At 36.9% G+C, this 19,326-nt stretch overlaps 1 protein-coding gene across 1 annotated transcript in view; it reads left to right on the forward strand.

Moving 5' to 3' along the window:
• LOC122793005 (potassium voltage-gated channel subfamily H member 8-like) overlaps positions 1–19,326 on the forward strand; it is a 3,945,365-nt gene that overhangs the window by 1,867,581 nt on the left and 2,058,458 nt on the right. Inside the window, exon 3 of the mRNA XM_044060632.1 lies at positions 12,101–12,235. Coding sequence (XP_043916567.1) covers positions 12,101–12,235 — 135 coding nt within the window. The remainder of the gene's footprint in view (positions 1–12,100; positions 12,236–19,326) is intronic.

Consider the following 19,326-nt stretch of genomic DNA (forward strand, 5'->3'; position numbering starts at 1 on the left):
CCACTCCCATGCTTTTAAACAGGTTTAAAACAAGTATATCCTTCCCTACTTTCATTGGTGGATGTATACTTTGGAAAGTTTTTAACGAAAGTATTTCTTTCAACTGTTAAGAGGGATATTAACAGTATGTTTTTTATTAGGTGCCTGAACTCCAAGGAACTCTAACAAATCTTAGACCTTCCACACAGAGAAGTTTCCTCATTGTTTGTTTTCATTCAGGAATGTGTCCAGCTATACTTTTATCAACATGTGCTATTTAGTTTTTCTTTTCTTTTCTTTTCTTTTTTTTCATATATAGGAACTGTCCTTTAAAACAAGTATATAGGTTATTATAATGAGCAATCCTGGCTTCCTAAATTCATTTCAAGTTTTGCATCTATGTTCATTTGTATGTTTAGCTCCCATCTAGTATTACAAATTTTCTTTGCGCCTGTTTTTTGTCATGATATCTAAACTTTCTCCTTTTTTTCATTTTTTTTTTTCTTTTTGCATCAGTTCCCCTTATACACCTTCTTAACTAATTTCATATTGGTCAACAGTGCTTTTTCACAGACATGCTTTATATATTATTTATTTGTTAACCTGGTAAAACCAGTACACATAAGCCTGGGCCAGCCGAGAAGCCCTAACTGGTTAAGTGACTTGCTTGGAGTTACACAGTAAGCAAATGGAAACTAGATCCACTTGACATGCTGTTGAATGTATTATCTATATCCTAATATAGCAAAATAGCCAGATACTTCTGTCAGCCCAATACTACAGAACAGTGCCATTGTATAGGATGCTGGCAAACTGACTTCAGCTACCACTATAAAACTTGAGGACTGGCCTGGGTAGTGTATCAGCAGAGACCAGTTCTCCTATCTTATTAGGAGCTTGAAGGATAGCTGCTGTGGCATATACATCCTCATATAAATCAGAATTATTACAGCAACATGGACAGGAAGCAAACAGATTTCTCATACCCGAGTAAATATTGATATCAGTGCATGCTTATATTGGAAGTAATGAAGGCTAGGACATAGTTTAAAAAAAATTCTTGGAGCTCCAATCAAGTTGTGGCTGAAATGGATCAATGGACCAGTCCTCTTACCTGGTTAACAAATAGTAAAAACATAACTAACTAACTAAACATGCAAACAAACAAATAAACAAACCTTGGAATCATCTCTGCCTTTGAAAAGAAATGGACTAATTTGTGCAATACACAGAGGTGACCTAAAATCGACTTAAAAGGGTAGAGAGAAAAAGAATTGTGGTACCAACATATTGCTGAATCTCTGTAAGTCCCCTGAATTGATTATATCAAAAAAGGGAAAAATACTGATACATAGCACTGAAAAAAACATAAGACAATTAAATATTTTTATTTTGAGGTTAGAGTTTATCTTATGTTTTATCAGTGCTATGTTTTATCAGGTAAAATCTAACCTCAAAATAAAAATATTGAATTGTCTTTGTTAAAAATGTTTATATGAAACACTGGTAACTTTATAATACTGCCATGGGAATGTACACCAGGTGATATGCAGGAAATGTGCATTGATTCTGTAATATGCTGTGCTCATATGGTTGTCTTTTAATCAAATATGCACAGGCTACAGATATCCAGAAAACTGGCATTGTGTATACTGTTGGAAGGTAATTTAGTATAGCAAATGCAAAATCTTTCTTAGGTAATAGTAGTAATTGTGGTCTGCAAGTGAGAAATGAAAGATAATACATTTGTTTGAGTTGATTTTAAAAACAAGTTATATTTAAGCATCAGGTAAAAATATTGAATTGCAACAGTTACAATAAATACAAGTTAAATACTTTGAAATTATTATTTTCTTGGCCACCAAATATTCAGAACAGTCATCTTAGGTGGCTGGTCTCCCCAGGTGTATTCCACACTTAAAGCAATAAAACTGAAAGAAAACAGTAGAGAGCTGAAACTTGTTTATCAGCATATTTGTTATAGCTGTGGTTGATGCTTAAGTCACATCTGGGCAAGTGCCAAGCATGTAAAGACAAAGTCACAATAGCAGATGAGAAGGAGAACTGCACATTCCCAGACTATGTGGCAAACTTGATGTCTGATGTTACTGTGTGTGTTCACTCATACAACGGAATTGGAAATAATTACAACAGTCTATTAAAGGGTATAGGAACTGTGAGGACTGAGGGCAGCCACGGTGGTACAGTGGTTAGCATTGTCACCTCACAGCAAGAGTTTCTCCAGTTCGATCCTTGGCTGGGGTGCCTTCTGTGTGGAGTCTGCATGTCCTCCCTGTGGTCGCGTGGGTTTCCTCCAGGTGCTCCTGTTTCCTCCCACATCCCAAAGACATGCAGTAGGTAGATTGGACACTTTAAATCGGCCCTAGTTGTGAGTGCGTGTGTGTGCCTTCTATGGAATGTTGGGCACTGAGCTAGCAACTCAACACAGTAAAACTCCACTGCCAATCATGAGCAGACAGGTGATCCGCTCTGGTGACCCCTAACCGGGAAAAGCCAGAAGAAGAAGGAACTGTGAGAATTGAGTAAGTCAGGACTTGAATTTAAAATGGGGATTTGTTTTATTTGTTGAAGACATGTTCATGATTAAATGACTCGTGCATTCCGTATAATATCTGTTACATGGTTACTAGTTTAAGAGTATTGTAGTTTTACATAGAAGGATTATCCGATTTTTGTTAAGTTCCCATATGGGTATAATTTTTCATATCACATGACTGGCTCATCCAGTGAGATTTTGAACCAGCTATGATACGACTTTACTTTGTGGAAGAGCAGTTTAAATTGTTGTTGCTTCAAACTGCAGTGAGTTAAGAAGTTTAGTAGCAGATTGTAAATGCAGTCCTTGATTTTTGAACACATGGTATGCCTTTAATAAAACTGAATTAATTACATTTCTTCAAAGAGTACTGCATCTATATTTTGGTATATGTTTAAAGAACCTTTTATTCAGCTGTTTGTAACCATTGAGACACTAAAATGACTGAACTGGATAAAATAAAGCAATTAATCTTGTGCAGCTTGCTATTAACTGATATGGCATATCTGAATTTTTATCATTTCATTTACTGCTTACTGATTGCTCAACTACATAATTTATTTTAAGGGAAGGTTCTCCATTTTCTACTGATGTTAAGAGCTTACTACTTGCCTAGGATGCCTGAATTCACAATGAGTTAAAATGTGATAGTTCCATAGGCACTTCAACTGTGATTTGTGATTGGGGGAGATATGCCCAAAGATTCATTAAGAGCCCCAGTACGGGCTATATACCCAGGGTAAAAAGGTCCTATTTCTGTGATGGAGGTATTTTTGTGATTCAGAGACATATTAGCTGCAACAAGGAAAGATCGCATTATGGGCTAATTTCCATTTTTTCAAATCTCATTAATTAGCATGAAGTGCAGATGCAGCACTATACATGGAAGTTAACATTCTAAGTAGCCACATCGTAAAAACAGAGGCCCCACCCCAATTCACTCTCCCACACACAATACACACATTCAAACACACACACACACACACACACACACACACACACACACACACACACACACGCACACACGCACACACACACACACACACACACACACACAAACACTATAAACCCCAACCTGTGCCTGATTTTTCTGAATGCCCAGGAAGCCCCAGTTTCCTGCCCTCATAAATCATGGAATATTGCAGTCATACATTTAATGCCAGACATTAGAGTGTCCCACATCATTTCCTGCTATGTACTCCCTGGTGAATAGTACCCCCCTCCATCTCCATATTATTAAAGTGCTGTTAAAACAGGACAAAATTATCCCCTGATGTCTAGTGGTCTTCCCCATTCTTGTATTGATAAAATGTAGTTAAAGCATAAGATCCAAGATATCTCTCTTGTCTAGTAGGTCTGCTTCACCCCCTGAGCTCCATTCTAAGTCCCACTCAGGCAATACTTTTAAGAGTTATTCATGGTGGCTAGAGTCTCCCACCTCCCAATATTGCAGGCTGTGCTCATAAGTCTAAGGGTGTGGCAGTATATGAAAGCCATACCAACCCACCCACATACACACACACACACAGATGCACACACACACACACACACACACACACACACACACACACACACACACACACACACACACACACACACACACACACATACGCACGTGCGCACACACACAAAACAGCACACACCCCACCTGATGGCATTCACTCACACACTCACCTATTAACCTACAAACACACTCCTAATGTAACCCAAAGAACTACCCCCCTTACTGCTACTTCCTAGGCAGACACACACACACACACACACACACACACACACACACACACACACACACACACACACACTCACAAGTGCAGCTCCACATATATAGACTCATAAAAACCTAAGTTACCACCAAGCTCACCAGTATATACCTCTACCACAGTAGATGAACACAGCACTTTGGACACATACACTACCGCAATGTGCAAGGAGTGAGAGTGCTAATCTACATGGCCGAACGATTCTATGAATCATTCTAGATACCTTCAGACAGGCAGTTACATAGGAGAGATCAAATGGCTAACTGGCAGATGCCTATTCCCCACACTGCCTCATTAATATGTAGCACAACTGCAGAGACATCCTGACCAAGTGCTCCATGTTTTTCTGCACAAGTACCATGGTAGGGCGATCTCTGAATAACAAAAGGTTACCACAAGGTAACCTTTATAAATTCAGCCCATGTTTTTTTGACTGGTTTCTTGGCAGTATGATTCCACAGCACAAACTCTGTTATGATGAAGATTGTAGAGATGTGGTGTAAAACAGCTACCTGCCTATTTGAAGCAATTGAAGGGGTAGTTTTACCCAACTTGTACATAGTTTTGCTTTTCTGATTTTATGCTGATTAGGTTGTTTAACTTAGATGCCTAGAGACAAGTTAAGCCTACATAGTTGTAGGCTCCAGTTAAACAAAATATTTTATAGGTTAGCTAGTAATATGTACAGGGATGATTTATATCAATGTACTAGTGTACTAGAAATACAGATTTGTATAAAGAGCTACTCAAGGGCTGAGGGTTCTTAATCAGACTGCTTTAATACCAGTGGGTTCACAGATGTTAAACTAATGTCTGTATCAGGATTAAGTATATTTTAGATTGGGAAAGGGTTTTGGAATTGAACTTCTGATTATTTTTTATACAGTATGTTCTTCTGGCAAGATTTTTGCTAATAGGTCATAATAACAATTAATATGTTTCTTATAAAACTATTGTTGAAAATTAATAGCTTTACCCATCTGATAAAATAACAAGGGCATTCCAATACATTAAGGAAGATATGGTGTTAGCACTTCAAGAAGTGTACTAAAATAAAAATGTGCATGATATACTTTTCAGAGGGATTTGCTACAAGGGTGTTGTCCTTTGGTACCCAGGGTCAAAGAGGAGAAGTTCTGTTGTCTTGGTAGTAAGGCATAGTGCTTTCAAAGAAAGATCTGTATGCCTGAAGGGGACATACTTAGTGGTTAGATGTAGTCCACTGTGTACATACCTCCTGGGTAAATTCAGAGCACTGATGGTGAATCTGATGTTGTTTTGTGAGGGGACATCCCATATATATGTGAGGGTTTACCATCATAAGTTTGACGGCCACATGTTCGACACTTCTTCTGCAAACTGCAAACCACGAAATTTGAAACCTGCGAAAACCAAAGCACCGAATTACAAAACCTCACCCCATTTTTGATTCATGGTAGCATTCGTTTTGGTGGTGGAGCAATCGGGAATGTCGAAGTTCAATATTTTTATGACATTTAGGGATGTCGGCGTAACGGAATTCGGCTAAACAGTCCACGTATACGGCCATTCAGAAATGTGCCTTTGCCCAAATGAATGTATACCATATATGAGTGTGGAATGTTGCAACAAATACAGAATATGTGCAGAAAGGTCTGAGAATGAATAGGTCCCCAAGTTATACAAAAGTAATAGAAGCAGTAACTGTGGGCTTAGTCTAGGAAAAGATCCTAGATATTATCTGTTATTCACCTAGCTTCTACTTCGTGTTCAGGACAGACAAAAGTATATGATGGAGCATTTATTTTATTCAGTCACGTTATCGCCCATCCATTGGTAATTTTAAATAATATGATAGTTGAGATGAAAGTGGCTGTTATTGGATTAGTAGCAATAGGAAAACACTTCCAAATTTCCTGTTATTATTTAAACAAGGATATATTCTATGACTTCTGTAAGCAACAGTTTGAACTTGGTAAAAATCACAGTGGTAGAGCAGGAGAAAATATTGCTTTTCAGATGGCCTTAAACTTAGTTTAGTAGTAAATATCAAATCCCACAATACGTATCTGTGGGATAAAGGAAAGGGCAGATCACAGGTAAAGAGCAAAGAAATGGAAATTACTCCAAGTAGATCTAGGGGGTGAAACCTGGGAAATGTCTCAAAGGAGTGAACTTCTCAAAAAGGAAGTTAAGTAGATGTTAGATACAAAATATGAATTTTTAAAAGAAGAGGACAGGGATTTTTTTTTTCAAACTTCCCTGAAATATCAAAAAAGACTGTTTCTGAAACATAGGCAACAGAACACAAACTACATAATTACTGCAGTGTGTTAGCCTCATAGGGATAGGATCTCTTCACGCCCAGTCAACATTCTGGAAACCATTCAGGAGTTTTATACTCAGTTCTATGCTCAGAATTAGTGGATAAGACAGTTAGACCAAAAATGATAAAATGCATTTGGAGATATATTTGCCTAAGTTAACAGTCAAGGAAACTGTGGGAATAATGACTCCATCAATGTGTAGGAATTACAGGACAAAGTTGCAAAACAGTAGTTCTGGCAAGCTCAAGGGATGGAGGGGTTGTGAGTGGAATTTAAGAACACACTAGGACAGTCTAGTCTCTAGTTAATAACTACAATATTTACTGAGATGTTGAATATGGAAGGGAAAGAGGTTGCGGTTGTGGTAGTACTGAAAGAAGGTGAAGACCAATTCTGGCATGTTCCTGTAGGCCCATTTTAGTTCTTAACCACTACTATAAACTTTCATGTCATTGATAATTAATACAATTGCTAGATATGTGGTGGGGGGGGCAGTTGATCTTTTATAATATAATAAAAACTGCTGTCATTGTAAAAGATTCATTGATTGACACTGGAAGTTAGCATTGATAAGCCTGGTTTCCGAGAAGACATTGGATGTGATCGTGTGGGTGATTTGAACAAAGTTTCACCAAGCTTTGAGTTGCTATGTAACTGGTTGACATCATATCTACCATATACAGGACTTCCAAGTAAGGATCATAATAAATGTTGAACTGTCATAACCCCTCCCCTTAAGTGGAATGATACAGGGATGCCCCTTCTCCACAGCTTTGTTTGGCCTGTATTTGATATCATTAGCAACTGCAGCACATGAACGGTGGTGCAGCGGTTAGCGTTGCCACCTCCCAGCAAAAGGTTCTCTGGTTCGATCCTTGGGGTGCCTTCTGTATGGAGTCTGCATGTCCTCCTTGTTGTCATGTGGGTTTCCTCCAGGTGCTCCAGTTTCCTCCCACATCCAGAAAGACATGCTGTAGGTGGACTGGACACACTGAATTGGCCCTAGGTGTGAGTGTGTGCCTTCTGTGGAAGGTTGGGTGACAGGCTGGCAACTCGACACTGTAAAACTCCACTGCCAATCATGAGCAGGCAGTGATCCGCTGTGGTGACCCCTAACCAGGAAAAGCTGAAAGAAGAAGCAACTGCAGCACATGAATCGGCAATGAGGGACTACAAGATGAAAAATAACGAGGTAGAAATTTCAGTTTGTATGAATGACATATCAGTGTACCTTTCAAATCCAGAAGATAATATTGCTATATTATACAGTGAAACCTAGGTAACAGAATACACAACAGCATGCTGGAGATATTCAAAAGAGGATAACAGGCCATATAAACATGCTTTTTCAAACTTTCTACATCTGGCATTATTTAAAGATTAAATATACAGTAGGTAATATTGAGTCGACTTTACCCTCCCCTATACAGCTGTTCCTGCTGTTATGCCTTTTGGGGTACGATGATAGAAATCTATTCTCTAACAGCCAGAGAAGCCACTAACGGTGGCAAAGAAAGTGATTGCAAGGAACTGGAAAAAAAAACTTTGTCCCCAAATCTTTTAAGAGAGATGATACAATATATAATATTAGTGGAAGAAAAAGGCACCTCAGAAATATCTGCTCAAGTAGGCACCATGTTTTACTCTGGGAGTCTGATAATTACAGGAAAACAAGGTAGTCCTACAGCTACTGCATGTCAAGTTGCATATGGGATTATAGCAAGTGGAGTAACTGAAGCAGAACCACATGGACCAACTTCAATAAGCTGACTGATAAGCTTTGATGTTACCAGGTGAGAAGCAATATGCGCATGTTGTTACATGACCAGTGCAGGGTACCTTACCACTGTGCAATATTTGTTTGTTCATTGCCAACCTCTTTCTTTACTAGCATTAAAGGTGCAGTAAGTTCATAAACATCTCAAAGCCTTAATCATCTGGGTTAACTGCCAGGCAGTTCTCCAACAAGTAAGTTTGACATATATTGTATGTATAGTACTGGAAGCAATAATTATCTTCTTAATAACAAAGAAAAATGTGAATTTAGTGTTACTCAAACAAAGTACCATGATCATTTGCAAAGTAAAATTCTGCTTTCTGAATGAGAGTGCATTTTGAAATGTTTCTGCCACCACAGACCAATGGTTGTCAGTTAACATCATATATGTGGTCCTGACAAAGGCATTTGACACCATTACACAAACTAGTCTTCTTCTTCTTCTTCTTCTTTCAGCTGCTCCCATTAGGGGTCGCCACAGCAGATCAACTGTTTCCATTTCTTCCTGTCCTCTGCATCTTGCTCTGTCACATCAACCACCTGCATGTCCTCTCTCACCATATCCATAAACCTTATCTTAGGCCTCCTTCTTTTCCTGTTACCTGGCAGCTTCATCCTTAGCATCTTTTTTCCAATATACTCTGCATCCCTCCTCAGCACATGTCCAAACCAACGTAATCTTGCCTCTCTGGCTTTGTCTCCAAACCTTCCAACCTGGGCTGACCCTCTAATATACTTATTCCTAATCCTGTCCACCCTCATCACACCCAGTGCAAATCTTAACATCTTTAACTCTGCCATGTCCAGCTCTGACTCCTGCCTTTTTGTCAATGCCACTGTCTCCAACCCATATAACATAGCTGGTCTCACTACCCTCTTGTAGACCTTCCCTTTCACTCTTACTGGTACTCATCTGTCATAAATCACTCCTGGCACTCTTCTCCACCCACTCCACCCTGCCTGTACTCTCTTCTTAACTTCTCTTCCTAGTATTAAAGCAAATTAAATACAGCTAAAATAAAATAACTTACTCACACATATACATACAAAAATAAAATGGTACATGCAGTTACATCTCCAAGACTACATAAAAGAATTAAATGGGTAGTGCTTAAGTAACAAACTGAATTTCAATATAAAATGTATAAAAAAATCTAATGCAGATGTTTCAATAAAGAGAAACAAATCTTTAGTTATGGCTGTGGTAATAGTACTATTGGGCCTTGTATTTTATCAAATGCCTTTCATTCATTTTAAATGTTGTATCTTTTGGCTTTTCCCGGTTAGGCAACACCACAGTGGAACTCTGGTCCGCTAATGATTGGCAGTAGATTTTTACGTACCGAGTTGCCAGCCCTGAATCACAACCTTCAACAAAGGTACATCCATTCACGCATGTCTCCACACAGAAGACGCTTAACTAAGAATCGAATAGGACGTCTTACTGTGAGGCGACAATGCTACCACAGCACCACCACCGCAGTATTTTTTCATTCATTTTAAATAAATTACATTATTTGCATTCGCCAGTCTGTTTGTAAAAGTTCATTTTCAGATTTTGAAACATGTTCTCTAGTGTATTTTTGTATTATTCATAGTAGTTGTAGTAAAACACAAACACAAATTAATGGTATTCATGCTTGTCAGTGCCCTAGTGTGCCAGGCCTGAATACTTACAATGTACCCATTAACTATGCAGTGGAGATCTTTTATTAATAATTCCATTATTATTTAATATCTACTCCTGTTTAGCCAATGAAAAGTTATCATTAATAAAGTAAATTTAATACATATGCAGCTCTGCCACTTGCAAACTTTAATCACCAAATGCTGCTTACTACGAGTGTGGCTTCTAAGTATGCATTGGCAGTGATGTTTTTCTTCTTCTGTGGGCATTTCTTCTTTTCAAGGGGATTTCTCCTTTTTTGTGTCCATGTGACTACTGAGTTGGAGTACCTCATGGGGGGGGGGGGGTTACCCTTCCTCACATGAGAAACATAAATGACTGGCCCACCTGCAAAAAATGCTTACATTTGATATTTTTCAAGAGGTTGATTGCTTAAGCTATTGTGATAGATGAGCTGGCTCATTGGAGACTTGCAACTTGGCAAGTCATTACTGAAGTACATAAAACAGATTCTGTATCCTGAAGAGGGAGTTATTAAAAGGAAACAGCATTTGTTTTGTATTTTAGTAAGCTGGAGCCTTTTCATACTGCTAAGGTATTAATAAGTATAACACTGGGGAAGCAGAAAAAATATTTTTAATGTAACACCAATTATTAAATATGTACATTTAATAATAATTAATAAGTTAAGCAAACTGCTAAATTATTCTGCTCAAGTTTCCTTCCAAACATGTAAAGTTATTTCCATATTTAGTGTAACACATCATAAATCATGCCACTACTTATAACAAATATATATATCCATTATAATTCACATAAAAGTCAACTGTTGTCCTCACATAGTACAGACTACATTAAGAAGTGTTCATAGAAATTTGTTCACCTCATCTGGATAACAAAATATCCAAACTTTCACTAGGTCACTTGCAGATGGACTGTGCAATACAATATTTTATCCTTGCTTGCCAGAACTGATTTCTTTAAACACAGAATCACGTATTTTGTAAATGAAAAGCAACTGCAATGCTTTCACTTACTTTGTTTTGAATTCCTTTAACTGAACTTTGTTACAAAAAGTGCATTTCACATAACCAGTCAGGTACCCAGCACCCATGAAGGAGATTGTGACTCATATGCATTAATTACATGCATTCTTAATCTGTTGGCTGTGGTGATGCAGGGGTTAGTGCTGTCACTTTAAAGCAAGAGGTTTGCTGGTTCTATTCTCAGCTGGAGCTCCTTCTGTGTGGAGTCTGCATGTCCTTCCTGTGGTGAGTGAGTTTTAAAGACATGCAGGTAGGGGTGTGTGTGTATGCGTGTGCCTTTTGTGAAGGTTGGGCACCAGACTGGCAACTCAACACCGTAAAAAAGAGCTACCAATCAATCTGTAGACCGGTGATCCGCTGTGGCAGCGCTTAACTTGGAAAAGCCCAAAGACATGCATTCTTACTCCACAGTATATCCTGAACCCATTTAAGGCAGTGGAGGATGTGTTCCATGTTTGAGTCATTTTGATCACCTCTAATGCAACTGAAACAGTTAAAAAATGTAATACAAATAAAACTAGAGCCTAATAAAAATGAATCCAGTTTTAATTTTTGGTATTATTACTAGGTAGAGAATAACATTTTCAGTCAAAGGATCTGTACAACTGAGCAAATCTAAGAAGAATGTAAATTCTACTCATACACCTGATGCTGTAATTAAAATATGTATTAATGTTTGTTCTGCTTTGTTTCAGTAATGACAGAATCTATACATCAAACAATGTAAAATATGAAACAAACTATGGGGTTGGGAGGGTGGCCTAATGGTAAAGGTGTTTGCCTTACAAACACAAGGTGCAGGGTTTGAGTCTCACTAGGGATAATTAGCTAAGCTTAAAATAGTTCACAAGAGCAGTTAGCCTAGTACTAATCTATGAACCTAAAATTGTATTAGGAATGTTACTAAATGATATTCGTGCATTGCTTAAGGCTTATTGTAATAATGGTACATTAGAAATTAAATCTTGTGTTCAGACTTGAAATGCTGCTTAAGTTTAATTGGGTTTAAGAGTCTTTCTTATTTTTATGATTTTGTTGTTATTTTCAGGTGGATCCTTCTGGTGCTTACTTGATATTGTTCCAATTAAAAATGAGAAAGGAGAAGTTGTACTTTTTCTGGCCTCACACAAAGATATCACAGACACAAAAAACAAACTGTCTCCGGATACCACAAAAGACAAAGGTAAGCTTTAGCGACTACCTGTTTAATCATATTAGTTGCCTATTATAACTGGAAGTATATTGAAAAAGTAAGAGAACAGAGAGCTAAATAAATTGTCTATTTTAAAAAAAAGAACACATGTTTGCGGGCTGGAGAAGATAAAAGTCCTGTAGAAAGGCTTATGCAGATGCACAGTGACTGGATTTAAGTTTAGAATACTGACAATCCAAGCATAATGATATATCCCATTCAGCAGAAGATCAGATTAAGGGTAAAGTTGAGCATTGTAAGAGCTTACTGAACAAATCATGTACTAATGCCACAATTTCACAATCCTTTAATGAAAACTAACTGCATAGACAACAAACCAGCTCAAAAAAGCCTAGAGTACAGTTCACATCTCTGTGCAGAAGCATTCCCACAAGAGAGACCAACTGTACTCATTTGGAAACAGTAACAAATGGTTACATTCTAAACATTTCACAAATCCATTCTCCTAAGATGCTATTGGCAGAAACTTCAAATTTTATCTGAAAGCATCAGACCTAGCTCCTTGAGTTTGGAACATTACAATAAGTAAAGAATACTGCTAAGCCTTTTCATCTTTCTTATCACTTCTGCATTTGTTCATTTTTATTTCTAATGCCATTTTCATATAGCAGATTCTGTATAACACATGCAATAACAATGACACCATCTGTGTTTAGATTTTACTTAGTATCAATCAGTTTTATTCCACTTACCATTTTGTTTTAACTTTACTTGTTCAAAAACACTGCAGTATTATTCCAAGTTCTGTTTCCCTTCTTGATCGTTTATTCCACTCGATGTAAAAGATACTCCGACCTCAGATAATGAAAAAAGGTCATTTTACTCAAATGAGAAATAAATGAAATGCATTTCTTGAGTTGATAAGTCTTGTTTTACAGTGCCCATAAATATTATAGATATTTTAATCTGTAGCAGTTATATTGCAGTTCTGTCCAGTATTAGCCCTTTCAGTACCCTTGCTATCTGTCATTAACGTACCTTATTAAAAATCTTTTTAAAGCTCACAATAAGTTAATATTGCCCCAACAGTGGCATAGCTAGAGTTTGTGCTGACTGGGGTGGACTTTGAATTTGCCGCCCCCCCCCAACAAAATAAAAGATAATACATATACAAAATTAAACGTAATACACATCATAATCCAATAGTAAATGAAGGAATCACCAAGACACAGCAGAGAAATGCAAACGTTTTAATAAAACTTGTATAAAAACTTATATACACAAAACGGGTAAGCACTTTCACAACTCTGCTGTTGCTTTTTCAGACCATATACTGTAGAGCAGGATAGCATTCACAAATTTAAACTGCAAATAAAAAATCAACTGACTCAGAAACCTCCAATCACAGTCTAGCATTCATCTAAGAACCAGTCATAATGTATCATTACGTACAAAACACAAGACAAGCATAATCATTTAAACAGACCATGCATAAATGTTCCCTCATATGTTCCATTTATATCATATTTAGATTAAGGATGACAGTAATGCATCAGCAAAGCATTGAACAGATTTTGGTGACAGACATACATTTAAATTCCTAGTAGTTGAAAAATTAGAAAACATTCTGCATTTTTTTTTAATTTATCCAAATCTTCTGGGTTTCTAATACCATAACTAGAATGGACCCCATTCTTAAGTCAAGGTATGATTAAAGTTCATGAAATTAGTATTGTTTCAATCTTTGATATCAGACAAAACTGCTCTTTGCAGCACCCGCAATGTGCCAGTAATGACTCGTTCTGCAGTTCGTATGGAATAACATGGATTGGTAACATATCTAAGTATGATTGTAGATTTTTTTTTTATAAGACCCATTGCTCCTACTACTATTGGAACTGTCTGGGAATCTTTCTTCCACATTGCTCTCATTTCTGCCTGCAGATCCTGATATTTTATGACTTTGTGTCTCTCTGTAGGCAAGACACTGTATTCACTGGGTGTGGTGATTTCAATGATCAATGCTACTTTTGTCTTCTTTTCTCGGACCACTATATCCAGTTTTCTAGCATCTATCTTTTGAACTGCTGGTAATGGGTGATCCTATATGATATATAATTCATCATTTTCTATGATGCTTTGTGGCTCATGTTTCCAGTGTTTTTCAGCCACTTCAGTAACATAATGTTTGCACAATCCCCAGTGCAACAATCTTGCCACATTATTATGCCTTTCAGTATACAATCCTTCTGCCATTAGTATGTCACAACCAGCAACAAGATATGCAACTGTTTCCAATTCGGTTTTACAAAACCTACATTTGTCTGTTTCTCCAACACACTCAATGGAGTTTTAAACCAACGTGTACATAGCCCACTGTCTTGGACTGCCAATATTAACCTTTCATCTCTTGGTTTGAATTCACCTCTCCTTAAGCATTTCTGCATTCATTCCTGATCAACATGAGGTTCTTGCAGAAGTTTTCTGTGCTTGCACCTATATTTATGCCATACCTCTCAACTGTCCAAATTTTCGCAGAATGTCCAGATTTTTGCCTGATATTTTTGGTCTAATCCTTATAAAATTTGTGATTTTCTGGCAAATCACTGAGGATTGAAATTACTAATTAATGACACACATTTGAGTTTTAGGCTTCATATCATTTAGAAAATGCATGCTAACAGAAATCCAACTGTTCCAACATCTTTCTAAGTTTATAAGAGCAATATTTAATATCTGTCCCTATTTTCCCCCCATTATTTCAGGCTTTGTACAGATTTCTTAAGCTAAGAGGTTGATAGGTATGATTTATGCATTTTCCACATTTCTTGCCTTCTGATCTGGTCCTTCACCTTATATTCTTTCTTTTGTTTTTTGGCACATTCAGTCAGTTGCTGCCTGATTTTTTTTACTTCTGGTTTGGATTTTCATTCATGCTTGACACTGATATGTTTCTGTTACATTAAGCACAGAAGTAATCTTAGATTTATTCTCCTCATGTTTCAAGACTTTCACTACATTTGGGTCTTGTGAGGTCAGCAGATATGTATGGATTCCCACAATTGCAGATCTATACATGTATTCAATTTCAAGGAGGCCCATCCCTCCTTCAGAAAGGGGAATATATATATTCTTGGTATACAGTGATTTTTATAAATCATTTGGTAAGCATGAAGCATCCTTCTTGTTTTCCTGTCCAATCTATCCAACACATTTTGGGGCGGGTCACTCATGCAAATTGGTTTATAGCTTGGATTTTGTTCCTTGATGTCAATGCTGTTTTCAGAGCTAATTTAAGTCTTCTAAAGTATTCCTTACTAAGTTTTATCCAGATTTGTTCATGTTTTATTGTTGATCCTTCATCAATTCCAAATATGTATACACTCCTTCTTGTTCAAGTTCTTTTATATCACATTCTTGTCCCAAACTGATGTTTTCCTGGTGCTGCAGTTTTCCTGCTTTAAAGGTTGCTTTTGCACATTTATCAAGACCAAATGACATTCTTATAAAATCTGAAAAAGTTTGAGCAACTTGCAGTTGTGCTTTTGGTTCCTAATCTGTTCAGCTATGCAGTTTTAAATCATTGATAAAGAGAAGGTGAGAAGTCTTTCCACTTTGTTGTTTTGTAGAAGCCAAATTGTAGCCATGGCCTAAGTTGTTAAGTAAACAGCTTAATGGGTTAAGGGCAAGGCAGAATAGCAACGGTGACAGAGAGTCACCCTGGAATATCCCCCTTTGAATTTTTATCCCTGGGATAATAATTTGTCCTTTATCATGGCTTAATTGTAAAGTGGCCTGCCACTGTTTCATGGTTACTGTAATGTAGTCAATCAGGGTATGGTGTATCATATACATTTTTAAGCAACCTTTTATCCATGAACGTGGGATACTATCAAATGCTTTTTTATAGTCAATCCATACCATACTTAAATTCTTCCCCTTTTTACAGTTCTCCAGTATGACTTTATTTAATATGATCCTTTGTTCCATATGACTTTCTTTTATTGCCCTTTTGTTCTACTGCCATAATTGAGTTTTCTTCTAAATGACTATAATCCCTGTCAGCATCAATTCCCATGTATAATTTATACATTGCCAGAAGATAAGTTATTGGTCTATAATTTTTAGGGTAACTTGCAGATTCACTCTTAAGTAAGAGCATTGTTTTGCCTGTTGTTAGCCAGGTTGGTGTCTGTTCTGGGTACACATATAAATAGTTCTTACTCATGGCTAAATCCTCATACAAAGATGTTAATACTTTTAACCAAAAGTTAGATACTGCATCTGGACCTGGGTTTTCCATTTAGCGGCTTTTCTTAATCTCTCTAGTTGTTACTTCAAGCCATTTCATATCCTGCACCTTTAAACTTCTTATTCTTTCTTTTACTTCTTCTATCCATTTAGCATCTTTGTTATGTTCCACAGGATCTTCATAGATACTTTTCCAAAATGTATCTACTTCCTCTTTTTTTTGGCGGTCTTTCATTTCCTTTTACCTTATTTCCCAGTTCTCTATAAAACTTCATTGCGTCATCAATGAATTGCTTATTTTGTATTTTTCCTTTATATTTATCTGTGTATCTTTTAAGTTTTTCCACCTGTGCTGTAATTTTTAGTTTGTTATTTGCGATAGTGCATGATTGATCCTAGTCTGTTCCAATACTGTGCATGGCTTTTGTCACATCTATCTTTCTTAATATCTGTGTTGATCTAGTCCCGCTTCTGTAGTTTTCTAAGAGTGACATTTCTTGTCTTAATTGCTTTACAGTTTTTTCTGTTCGATACTTCTATGATGGTATTCAGTCTCTCCCCTTCCTTTCCCCTCACTGCCTTATATTCTTGTGGTAGAACTTTATCAGTTATCAATTTAGCAGCACAATAATATATCCTGTTTACTTCTGTTGTATCACATGGGTCTCTATGGACAGTTCTAATTACTGCATTCATTTGTTTTATCAGACTTCTGACTTTTTGGGTTTTATTGACCTTCTGCAGTCTATTCCTCTCATTGATCTTAATATATCTATCCATGTCTATTAAATCAAGCAACTCTACATCTGGGTGATTTTTCTAATGACACGAAAAAGTCAGAATTAAGATGGATAACTAAATTGCAGACAGGCAGAGGAAATGGTTTGAATGGGAAAGTACCCCTGAAACCCATTCTTAAACAATAATTTAAAGAGACCACGCATCTTCAGTGGGAACACCGTTCATCGTCTGAGGGTATCTTTTGTCTTTTGTGATAATACACATCAAACATAGTCAAAAAAGTGAAAACAACATCTAGAAAAACAAATAAGAATGATTTTTTAAAACTAATTACAACAATCTGTAAAGCTGTTTTTCTTGCTTTTCTCTTAGCAAAATCATCAATGACATTCTATAGACAGTATGGCAAGGTTTCTTAAATGCAAAGTGCTCAAAGTAGATTTCAAGTAATTTTTTATCAGTTTTAGTTTAGAGAAACTTCTCTCACAGCTAGCATCACTAACAGCAATTGGGAGAAATATTTGCAGCAATATTACAATATTTCAAACTGAATTCCCAAGATTGTATTCCTGAATAAACTGTAAAAGTTCAAGGGGGCCTTCCCTCCATGTCTCTATTTTGTCTTCCTTAGCAGAAACAGCATTGAAACTTTGAAGCCTTTTTCTCTGTGACAAACTCTTCCTTATCAACATCACTGTGATCGTAATGATGTAGTTGACACTTGTAGTCATCATTCAAAAGGTTCAATGGAGTAAGAAATGCATATTTCTCAGCAAAAACATGAAGTTGTTGAAATCTTATAGTCACTTCTTGAATCACTCTATCCAGCGAAGAAAACATTTCCCTTCGCAATTCGGTTTCATATGGTAATTCAGTACAATCGCTTGACCTTTCACCAAACATTTGTTTCTTCCTTCTACATTGACGTTCCTCCATGTCTACTCCTAGATCATTACAAACTTCTTTGGCATATGTTATTGCACTGTTCACTAGCTTGTCCCTATTTTCAATTAAAACTGTTTTTAAACCTTCAAGCTTTATATCACAATGCTGTATATTTAATCCTTTAGTTTGTAGGTAAGCCTGTGTGTCCTTAATTTCTAGAAGAACAGATTCCCACAGGCCAAGGAAGCACAGAAAGGAAAATGACTGCAAAGCAGCAAGTAGTGCGCCAGCATCTGACCTGGTAACTGTGTTTTCTTCTTCACTAGTTAAATCTTCTAAAGTTTTTAAAATGTCTGAGAATTTTTTTTTACAACACTTGCAGCTTCTCCCCTTGCACTCCACCGTGTTTCTATTATGCACCTGAGACTATGACAAGTGACCAAAGTCAGAATATCCCAACGATGAGATGAGGATGAAAAAACGTGGACAAATGCTCCAGAGTTCCAAAAACGGTGACAGAATTTATAGCAACAGAAGCTGCATGTACACCGGCCAAATTCATCATATGATTAGTGCGAGCAACAAACTCTGCTTTTCCATTAACTTCTTTTATGCGTTTCTGAACACCAGTATATGGTCCAGCCATCACAGCAGCATTCTCATAAGCTTGTTCTCTGCAATTTTGAATATCAATTCCATCATGTTCTAGTTTTTCCAAAATTATACTTGAAATATTCTCGGCGGTTTTACCTTTTGTTTTGACAAAATCAACAATTGATTCCAGTAGCTTTACTTTGTCTCTATCGATCATAACGTAGCGCAAAACTTGGCTCATCTGATACTTATGAGAAATGTCAGGAGTGCTGTTGAATATTATAAAATAATACTTGGCCCTTTTAACTTGTTCTATGATTTTGCTTCTTACTTTATTTCCCAAAATTTCTATAAACTCATTTTGGATCGTAGGTGTCATATGAGATTTAGCAAATTTATTTCCCATCTTGATTCTGACAATATGCTTTCGAAGCACTGGGTCATATTTTGCCAACAAATGTACTAATTCTAAAACGTTTCCTCTATTTCCTGTCAATTCAGCATCAACATCAGTTTCATTGTGAATTCTTTTGTGGTGACCCCGTAACACCAAATTCTGTTTCACTAAAAATCTAATTATGCCCAACAATCTCGAAAGGATTTGCCTCACATTCTTCACTTCATTTTCAATACCTTCCTGATTTTTTTTT

Source organism: Protopterus annectens, chromosome 2.part0 (genome assembly GCF_019279795.1).
Source record: "Protopterus annectens isolate FY-2018-M chromosome 2.part0, PAN1.0, whole genome shotgun sequence".
Taxonomy (NCBI): domain Eukaryota; kingdom Metazoa; phylum Chordata; order Ceratodontiformes; family Protopteridae; genus Protopterus; species Protopterus annectens.